This window comes from Hippoglossus hippoglossus, chromosome 24 (assembly GCF_009819705.1).
Source record: "Hippoglossus hippoglossus isolate fHipHip1 chromosome 24, fHipHip1.pri, whole genome shotgun sequence".
Classification (NCBI taxonomy): Eukaryota; Metazoa; Chordata; class Actinopteri; order Pleuronectiformes; family Pleuronectidae; genus Hippoglossus; species Hippoglossus hippoglossus.
The window spans coordinates 6,746,268-6,773,002 of record NC_047174.1 but is presented as its reverse complement, the minus strand read 5'-3'; the positions used below and the strand labels follow the sequence as shown (position 1 = coordinate 6,773,002).

At 41.9% G+C, this 26,735-nt stretch overlaps 3 protein-coding genes across 6 annotated transcripts; 2 read left to right on the top strand and 1 right to left on the bottom strand.

Moving 5' to 3' along the window:
• The first annotated feature begins 703 nt into the window (after positions 1-703).
• Positions 704-5,766, top strand: riox1 (ribosomal oxygenase 1). Of its 3 annotated transcripts, none has more exons than XM_034580255.1 (15): positions 704-856; positions 1,747-1,902; positions 1,983-2,170; positions 2,331-2,430; positions 2,949-3,062; positions 3,373-3,479; positions 3,713-3,820; positions 3,898-3,932; positions 4,017-4,195; positions 4,309-4,413; positions 4,495-4,636; positions 4,898-5,018; positions 5,182-5,281; positions 5,371-5,457; positions 5,643-5,766. In XM_034580255.1, the coding sequence occupies exons 1-15, from the start codon at positions 770-772 to the stop codon at positions 5,700-5,702; spliced, it is 1,689 nt and encodes a 562-aa protein (XP_034436146.1). In that variant the 5' UTR covers positions 704-769; the 3' UTR covers positions 5,703-5,766. The 3 variants fall into 3 exon arrangements, with proteins under 3 accessions (XP_034436146.1, XP_034436145.1, XP_034436144.1); XM_034580254.1 differs by having other exon boundaries at positions 1,980-2,170; XM_034580253.1 differs by having other exon boundaries at positions 1,977-2,170.
• Positions 5,767-5,879: 113 nt separating this feature from the next.
• LOC117758518 (NADH dehydrogenase [ubiquinone] 1 beta subcomplex subunit 1-like) lies at positions 5,880-7,783 on the bottom strand. Its single transcript, XM_034580256.1, has 3 exons — positions 7,637-7,783; positions 6,510-6,654; positions 5,880-6,044 (listed from the first exon to the last, which is right to left on the bottom strand). Exons 2-3 carry the CDS (start codon positions 6,647-6,649, stop codon positions 6,008-6,010), a joined length of 177 nt encoding a protein of 58 aa, XP_034436147.1. The 5' UTR covers positions 6,650-6,654; positions 7,637-7,783; the 3' UTR covers positions 5,880-6,007.
• A 137-nt stretch (positions 7,784-7,920) lies between these two features.
• On the top strand, positions 7,921-15,834 carry cpsf2 (cleavage and polyadenylation specific factor 2). 2 transcript variants are annotated; one of them, XM_034580169.1, is made up of 15 exons: positions 7,921-8,066; positions 8,412-8,578; positions 9,223-9,382; positions 9,471-9,576; positions 9,671-9,800; positions 9,881-9,996; positions 10,353-10,540; positions 10,645-10,935; positions 11,032-11,132; positions 11,485-11,688; positions 11,769-11,921; positions 12,311-12,533; positions 12,823-13,137; positions 13,929-14,063; positions 15,405-15,834. In XM_034580169.1, exons 2-15 carry the CDS (start codon positions 8,430-8,432, stop codon positions 15,495-15,497), a joined length of 2,364 nt encoding a protein of 787 aa, XP_034436060.1. In that variant the 5' UTR covers positions 7,921-8,066; positions 8,412-8,429; the 3' UTR covers positions 15,498-15,834. The 2 variants fall into 2 exon arrangements, with proteins under 2 accessions (XP_034436060.1, XP_034436061.1); XM_034580170.1 differs by having other exon boundaries at positions 7,924-8,066; positions 8,415-8,578.
• The last annotated feature ends 10,901 nt before the right edge of the window (positions 15,835-26,735 follow it).

Sequence of the window (26,735 nt, the reverse complement as noted above, 5' to 3'; positions counted from 1 at the left end):
ACCTGATGGTTTTAAGTGCTGGAAAAAGTGGATCATATATATATTTATTTAATTTAATTTTATATTCCAACAACACACACTGCTATTTCATATTCATGTAACACTGTATAATATTCAAAATGTTTGCAAACTTTTCCAACTCAAAATCTTGTAGAATTTGTTTTAATGGAAAGTATGAAAATAAATGCAGCGATATCAATCGATTAGACTTTATTTGTAAAACGCTTTTCATTCAAGCAATGTAACACAACGTGCTTTAAAGGAATAAAAGCAATAGTAAAATATATATATAAAAACCTGAATGAGGGAACACCAAAGGCAGGTATGAAAGGGATGAGGACAAAATTATAAAATGCTAAAAGAGATGTGAAAAGAATAAAGTTGAATATTAAATGCTAAAATAGATGGGAAAGGGGTAAAGACAAAATGAAACAAAGAGATATAAAATATCAGGTATTAAAGTGAGAAACAAATAAGTAAGTCAATAATTGAGTAAATAAATTAAATAGAATTAAAGGAAATGTGGAAAACAGTAGAAGGGAATTATCCTAAGAAATTATTTTGTATCCATGCAGCAAATTTAAAATGCATGTAAAATGTATATTAGGTTTTTTGAGTGTTGCAGAAAATCCATCCACCTCAGACTGGGCTGTGATGTCCACTGTGACTCTACAGGCGGCGGTAGTGAGCCCAGTGTTCCGCTAAATGTAAAGAAGAAGAAGGCTGCATTTGCTGCAGTCGCAGGGTGATGACGTGAACCTCCTGGATCATGGAGAGAAAACACATGTCTGCTTTTGCTTTGTATCAAACGTTGCCAACAGATGAATCTCCACCTGTGAAGAAGACCCCCCCTCAGGTAGGAACCCATAAACATGACACCTCTGCTTTTTCTTCATCAAATACTAATACTGCTACTGCTACCACTATTACCACCACCATGCTACTGCTGCTACTACCACATCAGATACTGCTTCTTCCTCCCTCATCTTTCCTTTCCCTTCTGCTTCCTCTCATGTTCCTGATCCCACTCCAAACACCTAATGACCTGATCTAATATGATAAGAATAGTCAGAAGAACACATTATAGGATTAATAGATTTTTATTTTATACATATATCCAAGTTATAACAAGTACAGCCTCATCAGGTTGACTGTGGAACTCCACAGGGTAGTGTCATTAGCCCAGAATTTTTTCCCTATTATGATATATTATGGGGTTTTTTTGTGGAAAAAAGGGGGGAAACTGTCGGTATCATCATAATTTGTTAAAAAAAAAAAATACAAGAGGTAGTTAATGTGGTTGAGAAATGGTCCCATTCTAAGTCATTCAAGTTTTCAATCGAGCAAACCAGAACATGCTTACGAGAAAGATGATGCATAGATAAAAAAGTCTGGACAAAGAATAGAACAAGTCGATTTTTTTTGTGTGGTTTGATACAAAGCTAACATGGGATGGACATATTCATAATGTAAAAAGGTATTAAGTGTGATATAGGGCTGGGCAATGAAATAATATCAGTATTTATCAGAATATAATGCTATTACAGAGAAAAGGAGGTATAAAACATAACTGATCCTCAGTGTTTCAACACATTTTTATCAGACTATGTAAAGATATAAACGGGAGATTATATTAGATTATATACAGTAAATGCAATTTTTGCAGAGGGAACAGAACTGAAACTAGATCATCTACTGTTTGTGTCCTAGCTGTTTGACATTATGTTTCCTTGCATTTTTTTCTAGGTGGTCACCAAGAAGAGAAAGAGAAAGGAAAATGGAGTCGCAGTTAACAAGGCCAACGCACTTAAAGCTCAACTGAAGTCTGAAAGGAAAAAGAAGATTAGAAAGAAGCTGCAGAAGTCTGCACCGAGAGGGGAGAGACCGAAGGGAAGCGCAGAGGTAAGACGAGATAGATGCCTTGTTGATGAACACATCTTCTTCTTCTCAACCTGATCAGAGTCTTTATGTTTCAGAAGCAGCAGCAACAGCAGCAGGAGGAGGAAGAGGAGGCGGAAGAGGAGGAGTGTGTGAATGGTGATGGCGAGGCTGGCAGTGAGATGGTTGATACTCTGCTGGCCGAGCTGGCGAGAGTCAACAACAGCAGGGAGAGAGCGAGCCAACTGTTCAGGTGGCTCATTCACCCTGTTCCTGTCAAAGCTTTCTTCAGGTACTGATGTGTGTCTTCCTTTCTCCGTTTCTAGGATCATTCGAAATATAGAGAACTACAACCACAAGAGATGTGTTTACAAATCTTCAAAATGATGATTGACAAAGGAAGTAAAAGAAGTGACATTTTGTCAACCTATAAATATTTTTTCCTCCATAAGGGACACATGGGAAAAGAAGCCCATTCTGGTTCAACGAAAGAATCCACATTACTACAAGGGGCTGTTCTCCACAGCAGAGTTCGATCGCATATTAAGAGAGGTAAGAATCTGAACCACTCATCACTTTGCATCATACTACATTTATCATAGACTTTCTATATATATATTTATACAGTATTTTAGTTTATATGCAGTCAGTGAAAGATATCTAGTTTTCGTTGATGGAAGTACACAGTTCAGTCTCAAAACCTTCTTTCTTTGCTTTAGTGTGTGTGTATTCTTTTTATTTTGTCTACGTTCCATGTTTTGTATGTATAATTCTGTAAGAAGATGTAATTATTGTAAATAAGGGGATGTCTTGTAATCCCAGAGAGAAATTTATTGGCACAACCTGGAAATGTAAAAAACATGTACGTACGTAAAACAAGAATTTTCACTTGGACTTGAACAGGTCGGGACACATCTTGATTTTTATGAATGGCCACATTAATCACGAATATTGCTTCTTGAATCTTTAATTGCATTGACTAATAATTCTCAAGGGAAGTTTGCTAAAGTTTCATCTAATTGTTTAGTTGATATAAAGACAGAAAAATCACATGTTTTTTTCAATTTAAGGAGGTTGTTCAGTACGGCGTGAACCTGGACGTCACGAGCTACACCAACGGCAAGAGGGAGACGCACAATCCTCCAGGGCGAGCTCTGCCGTTCACTGTGTGGAACTTCTATGAGGTAAAGAGGATGCTGTGATGCAGGCAGTCGATTTGTATGTATACAGAATGTGGTTATTTCTAATGCAATATTATAGTAATTACGCATTTTTATGGTTCTGATTATGTTCCTAATAACTGGGCCCTTGGCTGCAAAATCAGGTGCAGCAGCAGTTAGATGCATGTTTATCTACTCAGGAACACATTTTCTGTGCTGATAGTCAGAAACAGTTTTGCGCTTTAACCAAATCAGTGCACCATCTGCACAGCGCTCTCACAGCAGATTAGCAATCATCATACTTACTGTATCTCAATTTTTTTTTTTTTTACAGAGTGGCTGCTCCCTCCGATTGCTGAATCCTCAGTCTTTCTCCTCCACCGTGTGGAACGTGCTGTCCATCCTTCAGGAGCAGTTCGGCAGCATGGCAGGAGCCAACGTGTAAGAAGCAGAGACAAATACCCGTCAATGGAGATATTTAGATCTAGTGTTTCAGTTTTGACCTCCAAACAAAGGTTATGTTTACTAAACTGACATATTTGAGGAAGTGATATCTATGAGTGTTTGACATTTGTTGCAGCTTGATTGAATTTCAAGGGACTGTCGAGGGATGACAACCTTGTGTCATTGTAGTTTTTGTTTTGGTATTAAATGTCTGTGTTTTCCTTCACCAGATACCTGACACCACCTGGAACACAAGGCTTTGCTCCACATTATGACGACATTGAGGCGTTTGTGGTTCAGCTGGAAGGGAAGAAACATTGGAGAGTGTACAAGCCGAGGTAAGATACAGCGACAAAGTTAAACTCAACACAGATATGAAGGAACCCACTCTGAGTTGTTCCTCTTACTTTTTTAGGACAGACGACGAGGTGCTGCCTGTGCTTTCAAGCAGTGAGTAAAATATTTAACAGGTTTTTTACACTTTGTGATAAACCGACGTTTCTCAGAGCCGACTTCTTTGCGTTCCCTCTCCAGAGAACTTCGATCAGAGAAACATCGGGCGGCCGATCCTGGAGGTTGTGCTGGAAGCCGGAGATCTCCTCTACTTTCCCAGGGGATTCATCCACCAGGGCGACTGCCTGCCGGACGCTCACTCCCTGCACATCACCATCTCCTCTTACCAGAAGAACAGCTGGGGCGATCTGCTGCAGAAGGTTAATACACACCGATGAAGACGAGGGCTGTATTCCGTTCTCAGCCAGAGGCTCTGCTAGGAGTGAGTACAGATCTTGAATATTTCTGTAAATTCACCAACTGCTCTTTCCAGGTTGTTCCAGCTGCACTGGAAATAGCGATGGAGGAGGATGTGGACTTCAGACAGGGTTTACCTCTGGACTACCTTTCGTACATGGGAGTACAGAATTCTGACAAGGTAGTGAGGCCGTTCTTTTTCAGCCACTGCGACACTCCTTTGTCCTTTCACCATTTACTAACTCCAGTCCTTCCCGTGTAGGAAGACCCACGCAGGATAAAATTCTTCTCCCGGATCGAGAATCTGATAAAGAGGCTTAAAAATTTCGCCCCGGTCGACGCCGCCGTGGATCAGAAAGCCAGAGACTTCCTCCATGACTGCCTCCCTCCCATGCTGACTCCAGGTATGGAAACACATTTTTATTGGACAGACATTTAATGCCTGATTTTTTGGTTGGTTTCAATGGACGTTGTTTGCATTTAATATTTTCTTTTATCATCTTTATTATTGTCTTTTTTTTGGTCTGTGATTTTTTTTCCCCCCCAAGTATTTTGTAAAGGAGTTGCAGCAAGTTTTATTTCTTTTTAGTCCACCTGGAGATTAGAAGGTTGTTCGACTTGTGACTAATAAATACTGATCAATCTATTCTCTGAATCTTCTACAGAGGAACTGGTCACCAGTGTTCAAGGGGCCTCTGTTAAGTGGGAATGTGGGCAAGTTGTGAATGTGGGTGGACGCATCAATATGCAGACCCGAGTCCGAGTCCTCCGCGCCGAATGTGCCAGGTAATAGAACTGTTAAAATTCATTTATCGGTGCATACGCATCAGACAACAATGGGTTTTGTGTCTTATCTGCTCCAATGATCGGCTTAGCAGAAATTCGATAAAATAACAATGTTAAAAATGTATTTATTCAAGTAGGTAGCTCAAGCTTTCTCTCTTGCCAGGTTATGCAGTGATGGAGAAGCCGTTCATCTTTACTACACCACAGACAACTCCAGAGTTTACCACAAAGAGGAGCCCAAGAGTTTTGAAATCCAAACAGAGGTAGACACTGGAAGATCTGTGCAAATCTCATGTGTAGAACAACGCGTTCTGCTGACGGTGTCAATAACTAATAATTGTTTTTCTTGCAGCACACGGACGCCGTTGAGTTTCTGATCCATTCTTATCCTGAGTTTGTGGAAGTAGGAAGCTTCCCATGCGATGCTGCAGAGGACAAGGTTTATTTTTACATATGATCTGCATTATACAATAGTTTTTCTGAGTACAGTTGTTTTATGGGGTTTGCTTTAGGAAATGTATGCATTAAAGACTAAAAAACATCCCATCTTGGCAAAGATATCAATTCTAGATAATAAATATCTGAGCTTGTCTTTGACCAGTTATATTTTCCCTTTTTGTCCAGGTTGCCTTGGCCGAGCTGCTATTTGAGAAGGGGATCATCCACACCGAAGAACCTCTGTAATGGCCTAAGATTCTTTGATCATGCCGACTATGAGTCGATTAAAACTGCCTTTGTACAAAATACAGTCTTTGATTCAAACCACTTCTTGTCCCAAATATATTCATTAGCTGTGCTGGAATGATTGTGCTGAACAAGCCATTTATGAAAGAACGTCATTAAAAAGAAAATGAAACTGAGTTGGATGAGAAAGGGGCATGTTTATTATTGGTTGATACAACTCAAAAGCAAAAGTGTAGGAGTCTTCTTAAATAATCTGGTTCGAGGGACACCCATCATTCATTCACACCACAGGACACGGGAGTCGTCTACTTCCAGGTCACCTCCTCACCAGGCTTCAGCTCCCTATGGAGAGGACAAATTAGACAGTTACGTAACGTTTGTGCCTCGACCACTGCTGGCATTAGGTGACCTTTTTAAAGCAGTGCATTACAGAATAAATCTTCTGCTTTCACTTCAACACACTGAGGCTGCTGTGAAAATGTAGGATCCGTATTTGAACTGTTTCACATTTACAAATAAATCATTTCTACAGTTTTTAAAAAAAATTCTTCATCACAGCTACAGGCTGCAATCAGTGTTTTGATAAGACTGTGAAATTGTATCATCTCATGAAAACCTAAAATATTTGGTTGGGGAGTGACTGTATATTGAGAAGCTGATGCATGTGCAACTGCATATATTCCAACTATATAACTTAATACATATAAAAGGTACAAAGTTAGTACAGAGCAGCAGGAATCATAACTGATATTTAATACTCTGGCCTGTTTAACTTAAACATGCAGGTAGGTAATAGCTGTTTCTTACCTGCTGAACAAAAGACTTTTGTTCCTGAATGCTGTCAACTTCTGGTCCTGTTGTCTGTCGAGGTACCACCCGATCACAAAACCCATGGGCACCAACATGTTCACCCAGTGTTCACGCGCTAGTCCGACAAAGTTGACCATGGTTCCTACAGAAATAATAAAAACAGCCACAATACAACATTAGTTTTACTCTCTGATCAAACATGTTTATATTAGCACAAATGTAGAGTGATTAAAGCTGTCACATATCCATTCCCACACTTATAACTGATGGATTCATTAGTTTGATGTGAAAACAGGACTTCAACAGATACAATATGATATAACGGCCTTGCACTGTGATTTTCATTATCACAGCCCCTAAAAACTTTTACGGCTACATTTGCTGAAATCTCTAAACCATATGTACTCGGTTGTTCTGTCAGCACCTAAATGAAAACATTTATTTTAAAAGGGATTTGATCAAATGTAATCATAATAAATGCAACATTATTTCTTTTGAGTTTAAAGACTGGATTTAACTCCTGGGTGAAGGATGTGGTTTTAAAATATGTATTTACTTTATATATTTTGATCAATTATATTGTGATAGTTGGATATTGCTTTACTACCCAGTCCTAAGAGACAGTGGAGATATTCGTTAGCAAAAAGAAAAGGTGGCATCATGCTAGATTTATGTAATTAATGTATTATTACATAATAAAATGACAGGTTTTTAACTTAAGCCTAAACTCACTGGTCTGAATGCTGTGGACAGAATAACAAACACTTCACTGATACTATTCAACATCGCCTCAACTTGCAGCTTCTTAAATGAAAACACAGTAAATTATGCTTCTGCCTCAACACATATTTACTGGGGTCGTTTCGCCATTTGCACAAAGTGAAGTTAAACTCTTGCTCACTTTTAAAAACACATGCTAACCGCTAACAGCCTGTCACCACCCCCCACTAGCCTGGCTAGCTAGCTGGACAGCCATGTAGCATCCGGCTTTAAATGTCTGCTTTACGTTTAGAACCGTGTCTCGTTTAGAATAGCTAGTTCGCCTTTAGTACAATAAACACGTTAAAGCACAAGTACTCAAACACTAATGCGGTTTAAACGGGTTTTAAATGTCTGAACTTTACCTTGTTCTCACACCGAGCTGCGGCCTTTAGCTCTTCTATCAACAGAGGACACTGGACTGTACCAACTGCGCAACCAAGTCGTGGGGGCTTAATCAGGAAAGACACTACAGACACAATTACTACCGCGATGTATTTTTAGCATCACAGCAAAATAACTCAATAAATTATCTATTAGGTGTTTTTTAATTCATGTTTGCGTGATTAAATAAGGAGAATATAGTGTTGTGTTATTGAACCAGTTTCAGCCGCACCTCTACATGTGGTACACCCTTTTACCCTTTGACACTGACGCAGCGGCAACATGTCGGCGAGTGGAGAGTGTTTCCTGAAGCCGCGAGTCAAAAATGTCTTAAAGTCGGAATAACAGAGACGCCACTTTATTTCTTTTCTATTCCACCGACAGAGAATTTGTACCGTGTCACATTGAATGGTGTGTTGCACGTTCCTTTTGCGATTTAAGTCACTTATATCCCCACGCTAGCATGTAGCTAGCATGCTAAAGTCGCACCATTGTTGATTGTGTGTGGGCTAACGGCTACTAGCATCCAAATTAAATTCAAATTAATTCATTTAATCCTTTGAAACCTGTTGGTATATGATTTAAGTTCCACTTGAAAGCAGCTCCATTGTTTTAATTGAATGATCCGAGGGGGAGGTTTGTTGCTAATTGAGTGAAGAAGCACAGCATTCAACCCGAGATGTTCCTGTTTAGTTCCATGTGGTGATTTGTGTTTCATCTCGGTCTCATCCACCTGTTGCTCCACTGAACTCTCAGCAGGACATCTGAAGAAGAATGACGTCCATCATCAAGCTGACCGCCGTGTCGGGGGTCCAGGAGGAGTCCGCCCTCTGTTACCTGCTGCAGGTGGACGAGTTCCGCTTCCTCCTGGACTGTGGCTGGGATGAGAACTTCTCCATGGACATCATCGATGCTATGAAACGGTGACTAGGATGCTCCATTCTGTCTGATTGAACCAAGTGGGATGACATACTAGTCCTGTCTGGTCTCCTCTTTTCTTAATCTAAGTAAAACCTCTACAGTTATATTTTATGTTAACAATAGGCCTCAGCAGTGTAAATTCATCAAATCAAGTGGATATCCTGTCTCTTTTTGTACAACATTCCCTCTTTGTTACTTCCCTTCTACTGCAGCTCAATAGGGAAACTGTTATACACTGAAATCACTTTAGGGTTGGAATTGTTTAATAGCCAGTTAAAACAGAAAGAACTATTACAGCAAGTAAAAGTGCATTTCCTCTTAGGGGGAACGATACATGTGCATATTATCTTATCATAAAACCAGTTTCAGTGTTCATATGAGCACCTGATTATTGGTGACTTGAAAATGTGTCTTGACTCAGTCAGTAGAATCCCTTTCGTCCTCTCTCTCTCTCTTTCTATCTCTTGATCCTTCTTTATCTCTTGTCATGCACTGTTGACACTTAAATGTCATATATATATATATGCAAAGACTTCTCCTTGATCCCCTGCAGTTTGTATTGTACGACGTGTTTATATTTTTACGTGCGGTCTCGGCAAAATCATCTGCAAAATGAATAAGTGTAAATATCCTTTCTCCTCCTCAGATATGTTCATCAGGTCGATGCTGTGCTCCTCTCCCACCCTGACCCCTTACACCTGGGAGCCCTGCCCTACGCTGTGGGCAAACTGGGTCTAAACTGTACAATTTATGCCACAATTCCTGTTTATAAGATGGGTCAGATGTTCATGTATGATCTTTATCAGGTAAGGAGAAGTAGTCAAAAATGCTGTGCATGTAGATCTCAGTTGCATTGCTACAATTGTGTTCTTAATAATTTCTTACTCTCTTTAGTCTCGAAACAACAGTGAAGATTTCAAGCTCTTCACTCTCGACGATGTGGACTGTGCTTTTGATAAAATCCAGCAGCTGAAATACTCTCAGATTGTCCACCTGAAAGGTGAGACAGCTGCAGATCTGTATAGGCCAGAAGTCGCCTGGGGTTATGTATCACAACCACCAAATTCTCTGACATCTTTCTTTTTACTTGACAGGCAAAGGACATGGTCTCTCCATCACGCCGCTTTCGGCTGGTCACATGATAGGAGGCACCATTTGGAAAATTGTGAAAGACGAGGAGGAGGAGATTATTTACGCCGTGGACTTCAACCACAAGAGAGAGATGTAAGCTCAGACACAAGATAAACATATAAACAGGAATTATTTTTTGGACTGTTGATTAATTTCCTGTTTTCTGTTTCCAGCCACCTGAATGGCTGCACACTGGAGAGCATCAGTCGTCCTTCCTTACTTATTACAGACTCCTTCAATGCCACATATGTGCAGCCACGTCGTAAACAAAGAGATGAGCAGCTCCTCAGTAAGTATACTCCTGAAGACTATAGTAGTTGTCCATTATGGTTGTGTATTCATTTATTTCGTTACTCATCATTTTTAACCCATTCCAGTCGTCATACGAATGAACCCTATTGTTTCAGAAAGAATATTGTCATTGAAAGTCTCATCTTTCTGTCCTTTTAGACAGTTTTGTTTATAAATGTGCAGTAAATAACGTGATGTTTTTTTGCAGCTCTGTTAGACAGGGATGAAACTGCATCATATTTTACCTTAAATTACCCTTACATTTTTCTCTGCCATTCTTTTATTTTTGAAGAAATAGGTGAATAATGCAGGTTCTTATTTTTAAACATGTTCTTATGTGTTTTTTCCTCAAAGCTAATGTGATGGAGACCCTCCGAGGTGACGGTAATGTCCTGATTGCCGTGGATACAGCAGGGCGCGTGTTGGAGTTGGCTCAGCTCCTGGACCAGATCTGGAGGACAAAGGATGCTGGGCTGGGGGTTTACCCACTCGCTCTGCTAAACAATGTCAGCTACAACGTGGTGGAGTTTTCCAAGTCCCAGGTAACATTCACTGACCCCAATGGAGAGTATATTGTTAGAAGCTGTCTTGGTGCAGATACCAGCAGCTAATGATAACATTCTCATAATCTACTGCTTGTTCGTAGGTGGAGTGGATGAGTGACAAACTCATGAGGTGTTTTGAGGACAAGAGAAACAACCCCTTCCAGTTTCGTCACCTGACCTTGTGCCACAGTCTAGCAGACCTGGCCCGGGTGCCCAGCCCCAAGGTGGTGCTCTGCAGCCAGCCAGACCTCGAGTCAGGCTTTTCTCGAGAGCTCTTCATCCAGTGGTGCCAAGATGCCAAAAACTCCATCATCCTGACCTACCGCACTACACCTGGAACCCTGGCCCGTTACCTCATCGACAACCCTGGAGAGAAGATGCTGGATCTGGAGGTGAGACCAGTGGTCATGATGCTGATTTACTCCTCACATTCAGCCCCAGCTAAAGAAACAACAAAATATGTCATTCTTTGCTCTTCATTATGACAGGTGAGGAAAAGAGTGAAGCTCGAAGGCAAGGAGCTGGAAGAATTCCTGGAAAAGGACAAACAAAAGAAAGAGGCAGCTAAAAAACTTGAACAAGCAAAAGAGTAAGTCCCAGTACAGAGACGCTACATAAATTTTGGTGGTTTATGGGTTAATTGTATTTTCTCGATGATGCGTTTTGCTGGTTGGTGTCACAAAACCCTTATTTCACGTAATTTTACAGTCTGATGAAAACTAAAACAGCTCATTATGTAAAAATCCATCAGAAATGCTAATGGTGGTCTAGAGTCCAAGTCTAAAACGGGCTGTTTAAATGCAAATCTGTTAATGGAGGATGAGTCATGACATAATGAAGTCAACGTTTATAAAAACTAAAGTCTAAAAAACGTTTCTCTGCCCTTGGAAAGATGTAACTCATATGTACTTGTTTTAATGTGTTTTTTGATGCTCCTGCAGGGTGGACGTGGACTCCAGCGATGAGAGTGATCTGGACGATGATCTGGACCAGCCTGCAGTAGTAAAAAACAAACACCATGACTTGATGATGAAGAGCGAGGGGAGCCGCAAAGGCAGTTTCTTCAAACAAGCCAAAAAATCGTATCCAATGTTCCCCACGCACGAGGAAAGGATCAAATGGGACGAGTATGGGGAAATCATCAGGTACTACAACACTGACACATTTACACACGAGATTGTCCAAACCTGTTGTTAACAGTAAACTAATTCTGCGTTTTTCACAGGCTAGAGGAGTTTCTGGTTCCCGAACTGCAAGCCACAGAGGAGGAGAAAAACAAACTTGAATCTGGCATGACCAACGGTGATGAACCTATGGACCAGGATCTCTCTGTCGTTCCAACCAAATGCATCTCCAGTGTAGAAAACCTCGAAATTAAGTGAGTGCCCATCAAAAGCTGTTGACCGCTGGGAATCATATTAATGAGATCAGGGTCTGTGTAGGTTTTTAATTCACATAATACTGTGTAGTTGAATCTTCTGCCCTTACAGCTGGTCGGTGGCCAACAGTACAGTATTGTGTTGTAGTTGTTGGATGGCCGCCCGGTGTGAATTAGTGTAAATGTTTGAAAGTGAAACTCAAGCCTCCTTTTCCACTAGTCATAAAACCCACTAACACCCACCAACACCTGGCTTTTCTCTGCTATGGGGGTGGATCCAATCAGCATTCACTCCTGGCTCAGAAGACTCTGCAGTAGACACTGTTATCTTTTGTGTAGTTTGTGTCAAATCTGCTGTATTTAAAAACCATGTCTTTGTTCATTTACAGAGCGAGAATAACATACATAGACTACGAAGGTCGCTCTGATGGCGACTCCATCAAGAAGATTATTAATCAGATGAAGCCCAGGCAGCTCGCCATCGTTCACGGGCCACCAGAAGCCAGTCTGGACTTGGCTGAGTCTTGCAAGGCTTTCAGCAAGGACATCAAGGTCTACACACCCAAACTGCAGGAGACCATAGACGCCACCAGTGAGACGCACATCTACCAGGTACGTACGCCTCAGTCAGGCCATGCTGCTCTATTGGAGTGAATTCAGTTGCCTCTTTTAGATCGAGTAAACAAAGTGTTATATCACTCCTTAAATGTGTTTTGTAGATTCATAAATACTCTGCTGTGAAATAGGTCATTTTTTTGCATTTTTCACTTCCTCGGCAGTCGAGCAGAGAAGTTAAACTGCCGCAGGGTTGATTTATTTAGCTATTACTGTGTCAGAGGATAAAAGCAACCTTCCATGACAGGCCCGTGTCTTCATTCAATCTCGTCTTCTCATGATAAAGGTGCGGTTGAAGGACTCCTTGGTGAGCTCTCTGCAGTTCTGCAAAGCCAAGGACACGGAGCTGGCATGGATTGATGGCGTGCTGGACATGCGCGTGGTGAAGGTGGACACCGGCGTGATGCTCGAGGAGGGAGTGAAGGAGGATGTCGAGGAGGGCGACCTGGCCATGGACGTCGTCCCCGATCTCGGCATCGACATCAACGCCACAGCGGTGGCCGCACAGCGAGCCCTCAAGAGCCTGTTTGGAGAGGACGAGAAGGAGCTGTCTGAAGAGAGTGACGTGATTCCCATGTTAGAGCCGCTGCCTCCACCCGAGGTGAGGGAACGCAAACAGACCTTTTCACTGTCAGCATTTGTAGCTATGTGGCTGATTTCCAGTAAAAAAAGTTACCCAGTTAGAATTTCTAAAAATTGCCTCAACTCCTGCTTCCTCATAGAAAAATTCAGAATCAGTGAACGTGCATCTGATCTATAAAAAGACAAGATGTCTGCTACTTCACAGAATTGTCAATTCTCAGGCTCTGCGCTATGAAAGTTTCATGTTTTCGTATCACATTTTATGGCACAGTTGCATTTTGGATCAGGATGGGCTCACTAGTTGTGTGATGGATGGATAGATGACTCACTGACTTACTTGCTCGCTTCCTTTATTGACCCCAAGGGAAATTTAGGATATTGCACTATGTGCTTGTACAAACACACCATAAACTCAGGATTAAATTACAAGTAGTAGCAGAAGAGACAATTAGCAGGGATAACAAAACAAAAAGAAGTTTGCTTAAACTAAAGAGTAAGACATATATTCTGAGTGACTGTCTACCAACCAAACTGGAAGGCTGGACCCAAACAGGCTGCTCTTTTGTACGTCGTACGTCAGAGGAACGTTTATTAATAAAGTTTATTAAATTAGAGTATAAACAATAGAGAGAGAGTTTTGCTTTTGTCTTTCATTCAAGAAAACTTTCCTCAGCTCATTTTCCACAAAGTGAGTCACAGAGTAGAGTTTATCGAAGGACGAACTCATTGACAGCGACTGTAACTTGATCCTGTGAAAGCAGTTCACAAAAAAAAACAAGAAAGAGTCTGACTCCTCTGTTCTCCCTCTAGATTGCTGGGCATCAGTCGGTGTTCATCAACGAGCCGCGCCTGTCTGACTTCAAGCAGGTCCTGCTTAGAGAGGGCATCCAGGCCGAGTTTGTGGGAGGAGTTCTGGTGTGCAACAACATGGTGGCCGTCCGCAGGGTGAGTGTCCTTCTCCCTGGCTCCCTGAGCGCACCATCCGTCTGCATCAGATACCAGTGCATTTAGAAAATAGTACGCTACTAACCCTGTATGGAATTGTTAATCGTTGTTGTTAGTCCTGGCTGGGTTTGAAACCCTTTAAAAAACAAATACATACAGAGAATGAATGTCATAGAACTTCTTTTATTATCTAGTTTTACAAAACTGAAAAACAACCCAAATAAATATATCTAGAAATATATCACAATTACTTCCTTTAAATAGCTTGAAAGTTAAGTCTTGCTTACAGTGCACGATCTCCGGGAAAAGAAAATTGCACTTTTATCTGCTATCGTATTGGTTCATAGATTTGTGTACTTTCAGATGCAAGTCCTCACATTTTCGGCTGGATCGGTTCAGATGCTGGTATTGGGATAAGATCTGTAGAGGTTTCGACAGTAAATTTCAAGGTCTTTTAAAGGTCTCGTCAGTTCAGGCACCTCTAATGAGAGGAATCATTTATGTCATCAAACAGACGGAATGAATACATTTCCATTAGACATGAGTATTTATAGTTTCTGTTGACTGTGAGCCATCAGAAGTAGCACCGCACAGCTGAATGTTGTCCCCATAGGACCTACTAATACTGTTGTAAAGCGACGTGACACATTCAGTCTCCCTTTGTTTGATGAGGATTGTGCATCCAGAGCAATTGCAGAGAAACTCAGGCAGATACAGTTCATTGTATTTAATGTATGTGAATGTGTTTTTGATGTAGACAACAAACCAAAATCAAGCTTCAATTCGTTTGAGATAAAAACTTGATTCATCATGATTCACAAAACGTTTTACAAAAACGATTTGCAACTATAATTAGTAGAGAATTACCAAATTTCCAATTTACTTACACAATGAAATAAAATGGAACATTAAACACAAAGAGAAACAAACACTGCCTCAGTCCAGATGCACACAAACGAATCCCAGGCAGAACGTAATGACGAAAGTAAAAGGAGAAGACGGAGTGAGCCAGGATACCAACAACAAAATGCATAATTGACAAGAACTAAAAATAGATGCAACCCAGAAAGTGAAATCAAAGAGAACCGAGTCGTTAAAGAAGAGTGTGTGTGTGTCTGTGTGTCTGTGTGTGTGTATAATCTGGATGGCTTTGGATTTGTTAGGCAGTTCTTTTTAAAGTCAGTAAGAAGGAATTGGGAACATGTCTTGATATTTAGTTTTAGAGGTCAGCCATGTGCTGCACAAGGCTTTTACAGCCACTTTTAAAGGTGAAACCATGTTGTGCAAAGTGTAAATGAATGTTCTCTGAGGACCGTCATGACCTTTGTGCTCTTTGTCCAGACGGAGGCCGGACGCATCGGGCTGGAAGGCTGCCTGTGTGACGACTACTACAAGATCCGGGAGCTGCTGTATCAGCAGTACGCCGTGGTATAGCAGCAGCAGCAGACTATTCCATGGCAATACAGAGACAATCCTTAATGAGACCTCTACCCAGAGGACAAGAGTGTACCACACTCCGGCTTCCTCTGCCCCCGTGGGCGGTTCCAGCTGTTTTACTGCAGACCTTCTTGTACATTTTCCATTTTATATATTTTTTTTCCAGGTTAGTAATGTTTTTTTTTTTTTGCTGTTAGTTTACTGCACAGATTTGGAGGCAGATTGTTTCTCTGTATGTTCACAGACTGAATCTCATGTACGTTCAACAGTAACGAGGAAAGGCTGCCGACTCATGTTCTGTCATTAAAAGCAGTCTTGATTTTTCTTTTTCAAATGTGCGTCGTTGTGAAAGGTTTGTCTCAGGGGTCCATTGTTTGGTTTGGGTATTGAAGTTTAAATACTTGGCTTCAAAATGTGGCTTTAACCAATTAGCAGTAGTTAAGAAATTAGGTCATAGTGAAGTCATGTGTTGTGATAGATTGCATGGTATTCAGAGCCCTCATTTAAGTAAGTAGGAAAAACAAAAAATTATGAACACCTCTGCATATTCTGTAATACAGTGCAATACCTTCCTTTAACTATGACCTCTGTTAAAAACTAATCATTTACACATTTCCAGCCATGTTACCAGAAACCGAACATTATAAAGGCTGAATTTATGATGATTAACAATGTTAACATATTCTTTGATAGTATATTTCCAGATTAATCATAAAACTTGTTTTTTTAGACAAAGTTTGCAGCTATTTTCTCAAAGAACATTAGAGATACACCAGCTATTAATCATCGTTTTCCATTAAGTCAGAGAACTTGCAGGAGACGGATGAAAAAGAAATGCTGCAGCAGAGATATGCTGAGTTTTTTTGTCCCTTATATAGGTCAGGCTGAAAAAAGGAGGATCCTACACTGTCTAAAACGCAGCTCGATAGCATCCTCCATTACGTTAAGGTTCAACTTTCCCTTTCTGGACAATTCTTCCACAGCTCAGACTGCAGGATTTCTGTCTGGCAGAGTAATAATATTAAAACTCCTAAAGCTCCTGCAGAGTCACAGGAGACGTGTGCTCACATACATTAAAAAATAGTTGTCAGGATAGAACACTGCAGTTGTGTCATCTGGTTTTTAAACATCTCCCAAATAATAACACAAAATGTAAGATGCAACAAAACCAGTGCAATTTCAGTCTATATACATTTTTTTTGCAGAGGTCACCGTGACCTTAGTTCATCTTTGAATCAACTGATAAAAATTTGAAGAAACTCCTTAAAGTCTGTCTTGAGATCTCATGTTTCTTTACCTTGGACCTTTGACCACCAACATCGTATCAGTTAATCTGGGAGTAACATTTGTGCCTGGATTCTCTCAAGGTGTTTTTTAAGATAAACTGTCCATGAAGCAAAAACGTTATCGTGAGGTCACAGGGATCTTGACCTTTGACCACCAAATTCCAATCAGTCCATCCGTGCCTCCATATGAACGTTTGCACGAAATTTAAGAAATCCCCTCGAGGCGTTTCTGAGATATCGTGTTCACGAGAATGGGACAGATATCATATCTAATCTAACAGGATTTTAAATCTGCCAAATAAAGACTAAAGACTAGAAATAAAAATACTCCACTCTAAAAATGCTGTAACAAAAAATAAAGTGTCAAAACAGGCCTCCCCATGACCAGTAAACTGATTTTCATGTGTAAAATTGGTGAAATACATTTGTAATATATTGATTAATGTAAAAAAGGGAGGAAAAATTGAATATTCCTAAAACAAAAGTATCAAAAAGTATAATCTTGACGCCCAAACACCAAACATTAGGTAATGCAACCCAGCCCTGTTTACACAAGGTGTGATGTGCTACCACCACACAAGCTGCACTGATACCAGCTCAACTAGTTCCTGCATTAACAGCAGATGGAGACATTTTGCAGCTCCATCTCAGCGGCCTCTGAATAAACCACATGGAATCTGCCCGTGCAGCTGCACCATCTGCAACACGGGGCCGAGATGACATTGTCCCCGAAGTGATAACTGGGATTGAATGTAGCTCAGCCTGCTGTGTTGTGAGCTCGGATTACCATATCCTCTTTATGTTTCTAACTGCAGCGTTTGTGACATTGCAATAAAATAAATAAATGAAATAATAAAAAAATGGTTCAGCAGTTTTATTTTCTTATCTCTTTCCGGCACACATGGATAAACGGCCTCACCTCTGCAAGGCCCCGGTGAGGTGGAACCGCAGCATTAGAAAAGTTGGGTGATAAGAGGGAGCGTGGCCGTGGTGGCACCTCGACTCGGATGATTACGTTTGCAGTGTTTGAATCCATGTGTTAGATCTGGATACACCAAAACAAACCACCTCTCCATCACCTCCTCCCCCCCCAGCTCTCCAGCTCTCACACGTGCCCACAGTTGTGACGACACGCTCGGTGATGGAGTCTCCTCCTACACTGATAGCCTGTTAAGCAATCACAGCAGGGGGTACACACACACACACATAAACACACGCAAGTAGGACAGTGAAAGTGAGCTGTGAAAGTGTGTGTTGTGTGTGTGTGTGTGTGTGAGGGGGTGATCATGCACATGGTTGGAGGAGTGAGACTTGAGCACGGATGGATGGCCGGCTGACGTGCAGGCCTGTTTTTTACACAGTTGCATAACGTACAGTCTTGCACTTTAGAAACATTAAAATTTAAATGCTCTTTTTTAATCCGTCGCTCACACAGACAGACACTCAACAAAAAAAATAAATAAATAACTTTCATGTTCAGAAACACACCAGTGATGCCTTTATTTCTTTATTTTTTATTTTTTTCCACCCTGAACCACAGTGACCTGTGACAGACTGAGGCCGGGGCGAGCGACACAGAGCTGGAGTGGAGATGAGGAGGGGAGAGAGAGGAGCTCTTCTGTGCCATAGAGCATGCCAGCCCTGCCCAGTCACTGCTTTTCATTTTGATAATTGACCGGCAACGCCAGAAATGTCCATCAGCTAATCCTCTTAGCTTTCATAATGCTGACTCTGTCACAGAAGCCCCTGTTTTAATGTAACGAGCAGCTAAGCCCAGAGCACAGGGGGCAAAGTCGCCCTGGGGGCCACACGGGCCGCTCTGCCCCCTGGAGGCCAAGCGAGAGATCTGCTCTCCCGCTCAACAAGTGCTACCGCCGACCTCATCCCGTCAATCTGTCGCACCGCGTCAAGTCATAAATCGGTAACCTGGCTCCAGGGTGGCCGCCCGTCCGCCTTTCACACCGCACTCATCAGCGAGGAGCTGCACTCGGAAAGAGAGCATCTTGGTGGTGTGTGTCCATTCATCCGTGTGGATTGGAGGATGAATGAATTTAATCCCTTCTGAATTCCCGGCCTCCTCGCTAAGCAGACCACTTAATGTAAATGACATCAGTGTAATAATGTGAAGAGGGGACGAATTTCTATGAAACATAGCATAAGGCACAAAAATCCCATGATATCTAAAAATGGAACTTGCTCGTGTCACCTGGCCCAAATGGACTTCACGCACAAATGTGTGGAGCTTTATCACGGTTGTTTTCCAAGCGCAAGAAAAACAAATTCAAAAGATTTTATGATATTTTCCACAAGAGATAACAGGAAGAAATATGGTTCAGGAAACTAGTAAAAGAAGCTTAAAGAAGAGTTTGATAGTTTGGGAAATAAAGATACAACTTCATTCACGTACGTAGTTTAGACTGATTACAAACAACAGAAATATCATCCTCCTATTTCTAATTCCAAGACCAAGAAATCACAAATTTGATATATATGACGCCACCTCCCTCTTAGTGAAAAAAGCTGCAGAATTGTAAACGAACCATTAGCAAAATAGCTGCTACGTCTAAATTAAAATCTTTAACACTGATAGATTTAATTCAGCTCATTCCTAGTAAAACCACAATTTTCCACTTTTGTATTCAGGATTAAGACACATTGTGTGATTAAGTGAGTTTCAGTTATGTCGCTACTCTTTTTCTGGAACTCTGGAGAGAGCCGAGCTAACTGTATCGTATGCTACATCTCTTTATGTCATAATAAATTAAGCTCCTTGCTCTGTGGTCAGCACACAGATATCGGAGTGGTATTGATCTCTTACACTAACTCTCGGCCAGCAAGTGAAAACCGCATTTCCTGAGATTTTGTAAAAATCTGTTTATTGAGGAAGTAAGTTGAAACATTTCCTTCCTGTTTTCATTCATTTTCTACACTTCCTATTTCTCTACAAGGGCCTCGGTTGCTTTTTCCCTCCATCGCTTCCCTTATTCCTCCATCAATATATAATCCCAGTGAGCCAGCATCTTCCTGTGGTTATGGTCCTCGAGTAAAGGAACCTATAAGCTCACCCACTCCTTTGAAATACACACAGTGAGGCTGCATTGAGCATGAATTCTGAATTACACCACTACAGAGGAGATCTTCTTATGCAACCTGCTCTTCACACCCTGTCCACAAAGCAGGACTGCTCACGAGCACAAAACCACAAAGGCCCTCGCTGTCGTATTATCCGTTGTCCACAGTGCTGCAGCTGCCATGTTGCCTTTTTGAGGAAACAATGCCTTTTGTTGGTCGCATTCACGGCTGGGACTTATCCTCGCTGGCTCTCAGGCGCAGACATGTGGATGACTTAGCGATCATGTGTATGAGACTGGATATTTAGGGCAGATCACATGAGAATGTTTTGCTTGGCTCCAGTACAAACGGTGCATTCTTCTCCATCTGGACCAAAACAGTCTTGTGCGGTTGGTTGTCTGTAACTGAAGGTGATGCGGGCAATGCGCTCAGGAAACATGCTCCTGGGGCGAGTGCAGTATTTGCCTCTTAGAGAACTGCATCCCGGCTGACCTGCGCTTGCAGCCAGTCAGCAGAATCCAACCTAGCCGGCCTGCTCTTTCCGCTCAGCACATCAGAGGGAAGAGGCTTCATCTGACGTGACACGGCTGACACCACCTTGAGAGCTGCGAGGAGACCCTGCCGATGATTAATTCTAGCTCGGGAAACACGATGAGGATTAGCTCCCTGTGTTTACCCCTGCAGACGTCTCTCCTAAACTCAGAATGACTCCATGACACAGGGTCGTGTAATGGGGCTGAATCATTGGCGGGGAGTGATGTTGATGTGAAAATGAGTAGGTGCCAGACCGAGGACTCGGTGACGCCGCACTACAACCATTTATCTGGGTGCAGTTCAGTTGAGATGCGCTCTGAGTCGGGGCCTGCAGACTTCGGTCAGACTGCAAGTCCAAATTATTCTGCTTGCTTTAACTTGTGGCACAACATAATGAGGTTTTTCTGCATCAGACCGTTCACTGGAAACAAGAATACATTTTCTAAATAGTCCAATGCTTTCAGGGATTTGCAGAGTACCTGACACGTTGGAGTTTCACTGTAATGGAGTATTTTTACACTGTTGTAATGGTCGTAGATGATATAGACCTCTGGCAAGGAGGACATGTTATCACTCTGGTCTGATGGTTAGTTTGATTGTGAACAGGATTCGGCAAAAACTACAGAATATATTTTTTATGAAAATTGGTAAAAGGATGCAGCATGAGGCAAGAAAGGACCCATTGAATTTAGACGCAGATCCTGACCTACATTTTTAAGTAATGCTCAGTCACCAATATTTAATATTACAGAGTATAAGGTTAGATTTAAAACAGAGTTTTCAGGTCTCTGACACATTGAAGTTTCTTCAGTCTTTATCAGCAAATGAATGTGAACAAGGTTTCACCCGAGGCCAGAAACCCTTAGTGCCTTCAGGCAAAACTTAGCTGTTGGCCCTCAATCACGTTTTCCCATTCTGTGCATTGCATAAATATTTCTACATACATACAGCAGCTCTGAGAGGAGCGTGATTAAACGTTGTATCATTTGAATTATTCAGAGACCTGGAAGACTGAAGTGCATTTAGTTCATGAAGACTAGTGAACTTAGTTGCCCTTTAGGGATCGGCTTCTTCAGATGTGACTGGTTGTTCTCAACTGACTTCGGTCTTTAAGGGGGAACTCAAGCAACTAAACATTTTATTCTCTCTAAGCTAGAGACTCACAAGAAACAGATTTAGATTAGAAAGATCAGCACTGTAGCAAGATATTTTGACTTTTATTTTCTAGTCTTGTAAAGTTGTATATTAAGTATAAATGCCATGAAAATATAGAAAATTATTATAGAAAATAACAATCATAAAATATATGTTGTAATCATATAGAAAATCTATAGTTTCCTGTTATATAAATTTAGGCATTACAACTTTTATTTATGGTTAATATTTCTAATTAATTTACTGTATTGTTTTACTTTTTTTTAAGTGTAAATGCCATAAAAATACAGTAAAATAAAAGTTAGGGTAATCCATTAATTAATATAACGGGAAATTATAGATTTTCTTGAATTGCTTGAATCATTTATAAAATCTTCATAGAATAACTAAAATAAAAGCAATCTTCTTACAGTTTTTTACAGTGCAGTTTAAAGTAAGATGAATCACATTTTCTGGGTGAGTTGCTCAGACTCTTAAAAAGCTCTTTTCCACACTTCTTCGGTGCAGTGCTCTTTAAAACATTTCTGATAAGTTTTCCAGGAGAAAATCATGCTGCTGTCCTCGTGCCTGCTTATGAATAATAAGCTTATGACATTAACAACTCCTACTCACCCTCCCACCACACAGTGCCTATAACTTTTGTGTCCAGCACGGAGGTGTTCAGGGTGATGAAATCACGCAGCAGGGAAATCTACTGGCTCATTGACTCTGCTGCCCCCCCCCCCCCCCCCACTTCCCCACCTTCAGCTCCGAGTGAATGAAGACCTCACCCTCGCTTGTCCTCTGTTTCTCAGGTGTACTGCTGCTGTATTAATATAAACTCTGCAGCTCTGATGCTATCGTATGAATTGGCTTCATATTTCTGCTGGCACAACCTCTGTGGTCCGTCTGAATGGGACTCTCCACTGTTCTTTCGCGAGGAGCAAAGGTTGCTCTTCGCCCGCCTGCTCTTTTCTCTACTGCTCTGCAGACAAAAGAATAATGAAGTTATTTATGTGCAGCTCATTACCAAAAGGCAAAGACTCTCAGATATAACCTTTTTCCCCGAGCGACTGCCTGTCGCTTGACAGGAGAGCGCCGCGAACTGTGAAAACTGTCATCCAATTTCACGCGGCCCTGATGCTCAAGCACAAAAATGAATTAAATGTCGCCAAAAAAGTTTGGGATTGATGTCTTGGGCCCAAGGGAGGAGGGAGATGTTCTGATAGGTAGACGGCAGTTTGTACGAAGGAGGAAAGAAAAGGGAGAAAATGAGGAGGTGTAGTTATGGGAGTTTGTCACCAGAATAATGAAAAAGCAGTGAAAGATAATAACAAGTGACGTGTTGAGATATTTAATCAGCAGCATTGAAGAGATATTTTCTCTAGAGCAGCACAAGCATATATAAATGCAACAACACAAACCACAGCACCAATTTGTCCGTCCATTATCTACAGGCCAACCACTTGTCCTTTGAGGGTTGAGAGGTGGGACACACCCAGGACAGGTCACCAGCTTATCACAGGGCCAACACAGGCAAACAACCATTAACAACAATTTTCCATTTAACCTAATCCCAACCTGCACGTCTTTAGACTGTGGGAGGAAAGACCTCGGCCAGGGCTAATTGACTTTACTATGCACATTACAAGTGTGTACATATACAGTACATCAATGAACAAGTTCTGCCTCCTGAGTCTATTCTAGACCTCGGAGGCCACGTTTTGTAAAATAAATTGATTCATTGATCAATAAGTTGACAGACAATTAACCATAGAGCATCATTAATTATGATTTCAAGCATAATACAAGCAAAAAACTAACAATATTCTCTATTTCCAGCCTAACAGACATAAGATTGGATGTTTTTATTCATCATGTATACACAACACTTTTTGGAGGTTTATTTGAAAATGTTACCTGTGGTGCTGGGAAATTAGCGGGCTCTCTATTCACTGATGTTTTACAGACAAAGTGATTAAATTGCTTGTGAAGTGAATAATCAGCAGATTGATCAATAATGAAAAAGGTTGCCACGGTTGCAGCTCTGATTGTATGCCACTCCGGTATGTGTTATGTAATGTGTGTTTTTTTTTTTTAGATGAAGAAACAAGCCGCCATAAAACACACGTAATTGATCAATTTGCTGTTTTCTGGAGCATATAAACCTGAGTCTCGTATAAAGAGAAGCGTATGATTCCTGGCGTTTTTTGCTCGGATGCTGACTCTGAGGTTGACTGAGTTGCCTCGTGTTGTCGACAGCTGCACGGGTGAGTTTTTCATGTCGCGGGAGATGAAGAGAGCAGAGCAGGAGATGACTGCTGCCTCCAGAAAACACAGATTAGACTCTCCTCTGCCCTGTTTACTCTTCACACCTGAGCAGACATACAAATAAACCTGCGGTGCTGCCCTAGAATGCTCAAAACTCATGATGAATATTTTATTTTCCCCGTATGACTGAGGAGCTTTTGCAAGAAGTGAAATCAGCAGGTCTCCAGAGACGTCTCCTGTGTGTGTGTGCACGCACAACCCAACGCGCACTGTGCTGTTAGGTACAGACGTTGTCTAAAGTGGGCTCGGCGATAGTTGGCAGGTTGAGGGGAAAAAAGGTTCAGAGATGGAGGTATTTATCCCTCCATCTGTTTACCTGCTTCAGATAAGTTGAACATTAGTTACGATGCCAGCAGAGCGTTAATGGAAGGTGTCACGCTTCTTTCTCTGGCTCAGTGTCACCTGGTCACCTGGACACATCACGAAACACGACTCAGCAGAATCATGCCCCCTCACACATGCGATACACCAACACAGTGTAGCCATGGCACTATTAAATACTGGATCAATTCACAGGTGTAAGTTATCTGTCGTCAAGGGATGTCACCTGAGTCAGTGCCACTTGGGTCTGAAGACTAGAAGTTGGAAAATGAAAAAGAAATCAGGAGTTGTGGAGTTAGAATAAAGTACGTTTAAGGCTCCGGCTGCTGGAGGGTTGCTTCAGCCACTATGGATGAAGGACACTATAGTTGTGTCTTAATTCAAGGGCGGCATCCTTTGGGGGTTGCATTTGAAGGCTGTGTCACAACATTGCTTCACACTGGGGTAATTTCCCTATTTCAAATGCAGCAGACAAATGTGTCCTTCCATTTCCTGAGCAAGCTTGTGACGCTAACGGGAAGACCAGAGCTTCTCGTGTCGGTTTCAGACAACAAAATCAAACAACAGATCAAAATTGTCCATCGAGACTCATACAATGTTTTAGGACAACAATTCTAAAATGGTTGAGAAATGTTTTAATGTTTCTGAATTTAACGTGTCCTTTAATGTGATGAATGTTCATTAATATCTCAAGATTCTTGGAACACATCTTTTTAGTGCTGCCCACACGAGAATACAGAATTGGACATTTTTGGGGCAATATCAATCCTTCATGTCACATTTTTATTATTGCTGTGGTTGTGTGTTATCACAGCAACTAGAAGTAGCAGATGATCATTAACTGTCTGATGACATAGTGCTGTTAATCAGCCTAATTCTGTGCAAAACCACTACATGCAAACAGCATTAAGAAAATACATCTGCACTGCACAGTCAGTGTCTGAATCAGGAGCTGACGTTGTGAATTTCACAATGAAAAACAAATATCAACACAATTAGAAAAACATTATGTAAGCGGAGAGCTCGATCTTAATCACACTATTGAACCAGCGAACAAACCCCGTGAATCATCGCGGCAATAATGGAGTTGGAAGTGAGCAGCGCTGTGTCAAATGGCAATTGTTGTGTAACACTCACATTTGCTCATTAGTGATCTGCAGCGCGAGGACGTGACACATACTTGGCATTTGTCTCAAACAACACATTTACATTACACTGGCTGCTCCTTTTGAGATCTGCCCACGTTAAAACACTCCTGCAGAAGCCAGCCGCTCGCCGTCTCCCCGCGGCTGAAAGCAGAGTTCACACACATTATCTCTGCTGCAGATTAGCAGCCATTCACCGGCTCCTGCAGAAGGCAAAGACGACCGTGTGTATGTTTGACCTAGCTAGGGAGTGTAAAGCAGCGGCTAAATCTCTGTAAGCAGGCGCTGGCACCGCTCCCCGATTGCCTGCCTGCTGGGTGGGCAGGGGCCCGGAGGGGACTAATGCCCTGGCATGGGCACGGGTCACACATGTTGATGTTCATGTGTGTGTGTGTGTGTGTGTGTGTGTGTGTGTGTGTGTGTGTGTGTGTGTGTGTGTGTGTGTGTGTGTGTGCACGCAGGAGACCCAAGCTGCAGGATAAACACAAGACCTGGCGACAGATTCAGAAAGCCCGGACTAATAACCTGCGACGCCCTCCACACTTAACCAGGGACCCTCACACAGCGTCTCCAGGCCTCTCGGAGTAGATGGGGTCAATCTTTTTGGAGGTCTGCCTCACACTGTACCGACAGAGACGGTCCTGATCTTACGTAACCTTGGTCTGCAGGAGATTGCGCTGGAGTGGGAGGCCTTTGACCCCTGCATGCTGCTCAGTTTTTGCCTATGTGGGCAGCGGCGGTCAAAAGTGGACATGCTGTTTCAGCCTCGTCAGCCTGTTCCCGTAGATGTCGACGAGGTTGTGGCAGAGATCCTGTGCTGTTGTCTTAGCTGAGATGACACGCAGCCGGCCTGGAGCCAGCGAGAGCCGGCTCTGATCTGTGGCCTCTCATGTCCCCCAACACGTGTGTGTGTGTGTGTGTGTGTGTGTGTGTGTGTGTGTGTGTGTGTGTGTGTGCTGATTTTAATTTCAAGACTAAATCACACTCAAGCGCTAAAGGGAATAGTTTGACTCTTTTGGAAAAATTGTTCATTCACTTCGTTAGACAGTCGAGGGAGAAGGCTGATGGATGTGCTTTGCCATGTGAATATGAAGCTACAGCTGGTAGCTTAGCTTATCTTTAGCTTAGCTTAGCACAAAGACCAGGATCAGGCCTGGCTCTGCCCCAAGCTAACGGCTACAAGAAACACAACTCCAGCTCATCCCTTGATCTGGGAACTGGGCTTTGACACAATGTTGCCATTTTGTCTGATATGACGTTGTTTTCTTCTTTACAGTTGTGTTTTCGTATTTGTTATCTTTTGTGATTTGTTTTTAGCATTTCTGTATTGACGGTGGGAGGTCCTATTGTATTTCGAAGGATTTGTATTTCCCTTTTGGGGCTTTTTCAGGGCCTAGACCTGCTCAAATTCT